This window comes from Quercus suber, unplaced genomic scaffold, assembly GCF_002906115.3.
Source record: "Quercus suber isolate HL8 unplaced genomic scaffold, Cork oak 2.0 scaffold_175, whole genome shotgun sequence".
In the NCBI taxonomy this organism is placed as follows: Eukaryota; Viridiplantae; Streptophyta; class Magnoliopsida; order Fagales; family Fagaceae; genus Quercus; species Quercus suber.
Window position 1 is genome coordinate 544997 of NW_027069635.1, and position 9635 is coordinate 554631.

At 35.3% G+C, this 9635-nt stretch overlaps 1 protein-coding gene across 1 annotated transcript; it reads right to left on the bottom strand.

Annotated features, from left to right (window-relative positions):
* Window positions 1-5455: 5455 nt before the first annotated feature.
* LOC112028978 (salutaridine reductase) lies at window positions 5456-8204 on the bottom strand. The gene is made up of 5 exons (XM_024061668.2): window positions 8109-8204; window positions 7323-7566; window positions 6637-6702; window positions 6095-6277; window positions 5456-5862 (listed from the first exon to the last, which is right to left on the bottom strand). Exons 1-5 carry the CDS (start codon window positions 8141-8143, stop codon window positions 5485-5487), a joined length of 906 nt encoding a protein of 301 aa, XP_023917436.1. The 5' UTR covers window positions 8144-8204; the 3' UTR covers window positions 5456-5484.
* Window positions 8205-9635: the final 1431 nt, after the last annotated feature.

The following is a 9635-nucleotide window of genomic DNA, read 5'->3' on the forward strand; positions in this document are numbered from 1 at the left end:
CCACATACATCAGAATAAACAATATCTAATACATTGGGTTTTCTAGTAGAGGGTATATTAAATGAAACTCTATGTTGTTTATCAAATAAACAAAAGTCACAAGGATTTAGTGACGTACCTTTGGCAAAGGGAATGAGAGACTTCTTTGCCAAAATCTGCAACCCTTTTTCACTCATATGAGCCAGTTGCCTATGCCACAAGTTAGGCGAAGAATCCTCCTGAGCTGCACTAACAACATCCTTGCACAACTTTACTTGTGTCTTGTAAAGTGTACAACAGATCTTCCATCTAGCAAACACCAATGATCCTTTGCTAAGCCTCCATTTTTCATCATGAAAATAATTGCCATAACCTTCTTTATCAAGAACAGGAGTGGAAATCAAATTCAGGCCAATATCCGGAACATGTCTCACATCCTTCAAAATCAGGGTGTATCTAGTGTTAGCCCTAACACAAATATCAGTAATTCCCACAATGTCGACGTAACTATCATTGCCCATCTTCACTCTCCCAAAGTTTCCCGCTTTGTATGAAGTGAATAACTCCTTTCTAGGAGTGACATGGCAGGAAGCAGCTGAATCAATCACCCATTCAACATAAGGATCTGAAACTGCACAACATTCATCTTGTCCTATGGCTAGGACCTCATCTTCCAACACTATAACAGCAACAGTGTTCTCATCATCCACCATTTTTTTGATTTTTATCCTCTTTCTGTTTGTTCTTCCAAGCCTTGCAATTTCTTTTTATGTGACCTTCTTTATCACAGTAAAAACACTTGAATTTTCCTTTCGACTCTGACCGACTTCTGGATTTACCTCGCCCTTTAAAACTTCTACTCTTACTTCTCCCCCTGTTCTCTGTGACAAGAGCATGTGCAATATCCTTACCTATATCCTTTCTTCTAGTTTCTTCATTAAGCAAACTATCTTTAACCATGGCAAGTTGTAACACACCATTCAGAGTAAAATTAGTAAGTGACACTACCAAAGTCTCCCAACTGTCAGGTAAGGAACTTAGAAGCAATAAAGCTTGCAACTCATCATCTATTACTAGCTTCATTGTAAGCATCTGATTAACCAAGTCTTGAAACTCACTAAGGTGCTTGGCAATGAACTTACCCTCCTTAAGCTTCAAATTCACAAGCTTTCTAGCAATAAAAGCTTTATTTTGAGCTGTCTTTCTTTCATAAAGACTCCTTAATTTTTCTCAAAGAGCCTCTGCATTTGTTTCCTGAGACACATGGTGAAAAACACTGACATCGATGCATTGTCTAATACACCAAATAGTTTTTCTATTTAATTTCTCCCAATCTCTATCAGACATAACACTAGGCTTGGCACTATCACCCTCAATAGGGTCATGTAGATCCTTACAATAAAGGACATCCTCCATCATCGGCTTCCATATCGAATAATTCGACGTCGAGATTTTAACCATAGTATTCGTAGCCATATTATCCATTTAATCCAACACAAGACAGTCAAACCCAAGCAACCAAAAGCTCTGATACCACTTGTAGGGGAAAAATCCTAGTCCCCTCTATGTTTATGTGTGAATTAAAATATATAACTACCAAGCAATAGCAATATTATGAAAAAAAAATTCTAGCAAGCACCACATAAACACAATCACACAAGAACATCAAATCTTACGTGGAAAACCCTCTAGTGTAGAGGGAAAAATCATGGGGCAGCTCCGAAAAATATCCACTATGAAATAGAGATTACAACTATCAAGTTTATGCTAAACTTGGGTCCACAATAAATTGGATATACAATAAATAAATTTTAAGGAGTAAATACAATCTCATCACAAAGCCAGTAGCAAAATCTTCCTCTGAATACTCCAACTCTCCATGGTTGTTGCATTCAAAAACTCCATGAGAACTCCACCGATTTATTTTCTTTGTGTGTAACTTGAGCAAAGAAAAAATATCTCATTTTTTCTTTTTCACTCTCTCACTGTTTCTCTCTATTTTCGGACTGTATCACTCAGCTGAAGCTCTCTCTTTTCTGTGTTTTGCTCTCTCTAGAACTCACACACAAAATGGCCGAATTGCTCTCTGTTTTCTGCTTCAGCACTGCTCACAAGGCATGGCCTTTGCTTCTTTCTTTTCTTTTTCTTCAGCGTGTCCCACACGCCATGCAGCACTTCTCAATAAGAGAAGTCAGACCCCTCCATGCTTTGGTCACTTCTTAATAAATGAAAAGGCTGAATTTGAAGACTCTTAGAACAAGCTCATAAATGAGCTTTGACAAAATGTGTGTGTTGGACTCCAAAGGGTGTCACGTGCACCCAACAATTGTTGTAATCTTTCTAGACATGATCAAGAATAAATTTTGCATCAATTTCAATCTCTACAGCCATTAGGTTCAGGTTGATATAGAGCGTTAGGCCATCTCTCAAAGCCCACAACTCTGCATCAACACTTGTGGAAATCCCTATACAGTGAGTAAAACCTTCTATTTCCCACTATGATCGCGGATAAGACCTCCACCACCAGCCAAACCCGGATTGCCCAAAGAGGAGCCATTTGTGTTTAACTTCGTATTGAGTGAAATAGAAATAATAAGTACATTGATAAGTGTTCCTAGGTGGTGGAATGATGACTTCTTGGTTAAACCAAAAAATAAAGTTGTGTCCCAAAATGTAAATAACTAAACTGAGGTATAGCTGATAGCTGATAGCTCAATCATTGTTCTTTGTAATGACAAATCTGTTATCACGTCAATAAAAAGCTAGAACTCATAATTCTAGGGGCAAGCATATTGATGCATCACTATAAACCACAATATAGCTGAGAGGTGAAATCAAAGTAGAATTTGTTCATGTCAAATTTCATATCAGTTGGTTGTTATTTATTATTTGATCCATAAGATCACCTTTCTCAGGACCGCATATACTCCTTTAGTAATTAGGAGTGGATCCTTCTACTACTTTTTTTTCAAGATTTTCTTTATCAGCAGAGAGCAGGTGTTGCTGCTATCTCTTCTTTCTAGCACTTAAGGGCTTGAGTTATTGTATTTGCATCCTTACCACATATACGTGACCTTCACCTTTGGTACATTAAAACAATTTATTACATTTCCAAAAAATAAAATGCATGTTCGTTAGATCTGATATATGGTAGTTGTTTAGTTGAACATAACATGGAAACCAATTGTGGAAAACAATTGTGTGGCTAATTTTTGACAAACAGGACAATGCACCAGACATCCCTCCCAAATTCTTTTTACTAGAAGAAAGAAATTTTTATTGGTATTGAATGGTATATGTTGAGAGGTATATGAAATTAGTTCTCCATTATTTAACTAGTTATTGTAGGCTGATACCTCTTACTCTTAGCATTACACAGTGAACAATTCAGGAGTACTATTAATGAGCAAAAATTAGTGAAAGCATGCTTGCCTCGGTTTTCTTGAGAGTGCAACCTTCATTAGTAGATAGGAAATTTTTCTTGAATCAATTGGTTCAAACTTAAAAGGAGTTGCTAAATTCAAATTCTTAATGAAACTGATAGTTGTAAAGATAGCTGGAGTTGGGACAAATTTCTTGTATTTTTATTTCACTTCTTGCATTAGTTGGTTCAAACTTCAAAGGATTGCTAAATTCAAATTCTCGTTACTAGCCACATGTTGAAACTCGCTTCCTTATAATCATTAATATATGATATATCCCAAGTCGATCCAGTAGACAATCTGGAACTTAACACACATACCGCAATATGCCTTTACAGTAAAAAAATTACACAAATGCATGCAATTCAGGATATTACAATTCCAATATTTGAATGGGCTTTCACAACATCTGATATAAAGATGAGTTGATGTTGCGGAAACCTGAAGAAAGCACATATGATACTCTTTTCGATGGAATAGAAATTAAATTGTTAGTTTTTGGTAGTTAACCTCAAATCCATGACGAGTCTCTTGAATCCACAATGCATTTAAATAGTAAAAAGAAAACTTAGGGCGGCTAGGAAAAACCTAAGGCAGTTAGGAAAGTTTACAAAACCCTAATTTGACTAGACAACATTAAAAACACCTAAAAATAAGGAAATAAATACTTGAACCTAAAATAATAAAAATTACATAAAAATGCCAAAATTAATAAATTTTAAAAATTAAATAATATATTATGTCCTACATTAGATCCCCCCCACCCCCCCCCCCCCCACTTGAAACAAACTCATCCTCGAGTTTATCTTTGAGATATGAAATCTTCCATGCCAAGCAAACAAATATTTGGAATACTTGAGCCCCCTTGATCTTCTTTCCATACTTGCAACTCATCAATTGAGCAACTTGAACTTCTTGTCCCTTGATCTTTATGCAATTGACAATGTTCATCAATTAAGAGTCAATATTCAAATCAAATCTTTCCACCCAATAAAATCAATAAACTTTGGTTTGGTGTCTCCCACCAAAATAATAGGAGCTTGAGCGCTGCAAAGTCTCGACACTAGCTTGATATTAGCACCTATCGAGAATAAATAAAGGACCTCAACACTAGTCTCGATACCTCTTGATCTATCGAGCTACATAAATCCAGAATTCTCAGATCAAAGTTTCGGCCCATAATGACTTGGATGGCTAGAGTTTCTTTCAATAAACTCCTAGAGGGTATAAAATTTTTATTTTAAAGTCATCAAAGACAAATAGCTCAAATTAGAAAACTCACACACTTTTGGAGAAGCTATTGCGTTATTATCCGCCTTTGGGTTTGTAACCAAGTGTTTTCAGATCTACGTGTATTAAAGTAAAGAACTTTGCATCCAACAAAAAATATCAGTTGTTAGAAAGTTAGTCATGTGCTAGGATATGTGCAAAGAAGAAGTCTCTACAAGATCAAGTCAAATTAGGGATTGGAGTAAATGTTCAACTGTATGTTGGTGCTTTAGGATAGTCCAGGGTAGTGGTAAGATTCCTTGTACTTGTAACTGCTTGATTCTTGATTAGTGATTCTTGGGAGTTGTGACCTAAAAATCACTCAGTGGGGTTTTTGTCTTGTGAATGGTTTTCTCCATTATTCAATAAATCGCCGTATCAAATTATTTTCCGCTGCACTTTAGTTTATTTGGTGATTTGTGTGTGCCTCCACAATTTTCATGTAATTTGATCAAATTAATCAATTTAGGTAATTGAATTAATTAACAGGGGTCAATCTATAACCCAACAATCTGTATTTTTATTAATCTGAAAATTGAATTGCCTTTGAAGATTACAATGCATTTAAATAGTTAAAAAAAATTATTAAAAAAAAAAAAAAAAAAACTAGGGTGACTAGAAAACCTACGGCGGCTAGGAAAGCTTACAAAACCCTTATTTGACTAGATAACATTAAAAACTCCTAAAGACAAGGAAATAAATACTTAAAACTAAAATAATGAAAATTATATAAAAATACCAAAATTATTAAATTATAAAAATTAAAATATAGATTTTGTCCTACATTTTTTTTTTTTTTCCCTTGGTTGGTTGTTCAAAATGTAGACACTTCAGTTGTATTAAAGAAGAGGCCAGAGGGTCCACCTTCAGGCATTAGAGCCAACATCACGGGACCTTTTGCGCCTTCTTCAGTAGTCATAACTCCAGTATTATGGGTAATGTCTGTGCGGACATACCCAGGGTGGATTGAGTTGATTGCAATTTTGGGATACTTGCTTGCCAAAATCCTTGTGTAAGCATTAAGAGCTGCCTTGGAGACGAAGTAAGCAGAAAAATTAACACGCCAACCTTTGGTTTCTATCAAATCCTCCCTGACATCTTCTAAGAATCCCTCCACCACTTTGTCCACCTTCTCTTCTGTGAGGCTATCAATATCTTCTAGTTCCTTCCTTACATTCTCATTTGAAATAAACTGAAATAATAAAACATAATTAAAATTTTCAATTTCTTGATGTTCTCTGTCCTAGCAATTTCCTAGCACCAAATGATTAGTACAGGGGCCTATACAATTGTCAAAGCCACAAAACATTCATGCCACAATATGGTTCTTGCAACTAAACTTGCACTCTAAATTGCCAGAAAATGATCATGACCAATGCAGCTGCATGTACCTGGTTTAATAAGATGAGTTTTTGAATTTGTACCTTCAATTGTCCCGCAATGGAAGAGACATTTACTATTCTTGCCGAATTGGATAACAAAAGAAGTGGAATAAGTGATTTGCTCAGTTGCTTGATCCCATAGTAGTTTGTTCTCAGACAATTCTCAGCAGTTTCATAAGTCTGTTGTACAAGCTCCTTTAGAGGTTTGGCATTTTCACCTATAACCTGTATCATCATGGAAAATGTTGAATTTTCTTGTTAGAAAATAAAGGTTTTTTTTTTTTGGTTCAATGATCAATTTCATTTAAAATTGATTAATTTTATGGTTCAGATTAAATATTAAAAGTATAAAGGTGTTTGCAATATTGGATCATTAAAAATTCTAAAAGATGCGTATCATGTATACTTTACTATTAATGTGAGAAATAAAATTTAATTGTGAAATGTAATCTAGAGAAAAATATTTGATTATTATTCAACACTGCCTTTCTGGTTGAATGTTTTATGTTCTATTGGCATTCAAATTTCTGGATTATAGCCTTAATCAGTGACAAACAAAGATAATATAATATTGAAAGACATACTTCATCAGAATGAAGTTTCCAGAATTCATCCTTGACTATGGCTCCTTGAACCCCTGCATTATTTACCTGTAATTTTGAAGTAATATCATAGTTAGAGCTACCAAAGTAATAAGGGGAAAGGAGCAAGATTTCATGAATTAATAAGGATTTTATATTTTTACCCAATCTAGTAACGACACATTTTCTTATAACTAGGCAATTGAGGGGGAAAAAAAAAACTATATGATTCATATTCCTTAAATACAATAAAGTTGAATGAAGAGATTGCAACACATAATTATTCTCATTATACTTTGGTCAACTATATTCATCTTTGTTTCCAAAGTATGAGATGACTGATATTTTCATATATTTTGATTATTCTCATCCGCTAGTCAAAATAAATTTAACTTTGGTCAACATTTTCATCTTTGTTTCCAAAGTATGAGATGACGCATATTTTCATATTTAGATTATTCTCATCTACTAGCCAAAATAAATTATTGTCATATATAGACTCAACTAATACTTACCATTTACTTTATTTAAAAGTCAAAAACATTATTTTTTTTGGGGTTTAAATTAACGAGATAGGGTTGTTTTTGAAACTTATACTAATTTGGGACAAAGGTAGTAATATTTATCATAAGTATAACATCACTAGTCACTAATCGCTCAAATTAATGAAGATGCATAGATTGCATTACCAATATGTCAAGCGTCCCAAATTGAGTTTTGATGAAATCTTCCAAAGAAGAAATGCTAGCTGAGTCCTCCAAGTCTAGTTGATGAAAAATTACATCAGAGTATCCAGCAGAATTGAGTTTTTCAACAGCTTCATTGCCCCTTTTCACATCTCTAGCAGTTAATATCACCTTAACTCCATTTGAAGCTAGCTGTTTAGATATCGCAAATCCTAACCCTTTATTGGCCCCCGTTACAACTGCAATCCTATATGAGAAAGTTTGTAATAAATTAATACAAAAATAATGAGAGGACTGAGGAGTGAGCATTAAGGATTCCACTAGTATATATATCATGCTTATATTCAACTAACATTAGGGGCATTTGGTTCACCGTAATGTTACATTACACCGTAATATTACATTAATGTAATTTCAATAAAAGAATACAACATTATATTATTTAGGAAGGTAATGTGATTAAAACGATGTGATATATTTTGCAATTTTAAATTATGATAATGTTAAAAAAAATAAAATAAACTAAAAATCTTAATATCATATCATAATGTATATTACATCAAGAGTATATCACAGCAAACCAAACACCCTCAAGAGATTGATGTTTATACTCTCTTTTTTCACATCATATCGACATTCTTTCACATGGATTTGTAAAATGTGGACCCCTTGGTATGATCATAACAAAGTATAGACATTGTGCGAAACATTAACATATCCAAAAGTGTGCATGAAACACTAATTTTTCTATAGCTAAAAATCAGATTACAAAGCTAAAAATCAGATTACCTCTTTGTCCCAGCATTCTTGGTTGTTTCTGCCATTTGTTAGAGTCTGTTTAATGCGCACAATGTTCCTTGACAATTAATGTGTTATGATTTTGCTCTTGGTGTAAGGCTGTAGTTAGGGTAAGAGGTAAGCTTATAGGTATTTATATATAGTTGCATAATGTTGATATTTGTCAATAATTGTCGACATAGCTAGCTTTTCTACGTAGGGCGTGATGCATGTCCTTTGAAAACTCCAGGTTTGAATTTTATTCACTGTTGACTGTTCTATTTGAAGCTAGCTTTCTACGTAGGCCATGACGAAAATTCGAAATATGATGTTTACTATTCTCACTGTCCTATTCATATTAGCTTTAGGTAATAACTGTCGACAAAGCTAGCTTTTCTACGTAGGGCGACGGGCGTGATGCATGTCAGAGGTACTTCCTTTGAAAATTCCAGGTATGAATTTTACTCACTGTTCTATTTGAAGCTGGCTTTCTACGCAGGCAATGACGATAATTCGAAATATGATGTTTACTATTCCTATTCATATTAGTTTTAAGATCGGTTTTGGAATTCGCTTATTTTATTGAAACCGAAAATCAAGGCCGGCCTTTTACTAAGCTAATTAGGCAATTGCCTATAGCCCCAAGTGGAAGGAGGGCTCCAAAATTTTAGAAAAGAAGGGATAGTAGGGGGAAAAAAAAATAGTTTCAGATGAATCTAAAAATATCCAGCACATCCTTTTGACCAAAAAACAAAAATCCTGATGTATTCACTTAAATATTGGTAGTACAAAAAATTTTTTTGGTCTAAACAAAATCAATTTTCCCAAAAATAATATCATTATTTTCCAGACAAACCAAAATTCAACAAGATAAACTATTGTTAATGTATATTATGTTATGGGCTTTAGGCTCAGCTAGTTTACTTGTATAACACACTTGTACTTGTACTACACTTTACTTGTACCGCACACATATGTCTCCTATATAAAGGCATCACATGTATATTTCTTGATTATGAAATACAATACTACGATTCAGTATTTCTAACATGGTATCAGAGCCACTGCTCTAATCCTTTGGTGTGTCACTCTAAAGCAGTCTTGTCTTCTTGGGTGTCATCTGCAGCCGTTGTTGTGAGCAGCATCATTGCCCCCATCGCGACTCCAGTACATCAAAGACCACTACCTTGCCGCCACCATCGCTTCCGCCTCTCCGATCAGACCACAGATTGTACCATCGGAAAGAATAATCTCCGATCTACTTTTCTGTAAAATTTCATCGTCATCGGACCAGACATGCGCCCCCACGCACCACTACAATTCTCGGCGTCCCTGCCACGCGCCGCCAAGATCCTTCACGCGCCCCCACGCGCCTCCACGCGCTTCCACGCGCCGGCCACTCTCCTGCACGCGCCTCCACGCGCTTCCATGCGCCGGCCACTCTCCTGTACGCTCCTCCACGCGCCGGACACAAGCTCCACGGTCTGCTGACGTCATCATATTGCCACGTCAGCCCTAGTGACGTCATCAGTGCTTACG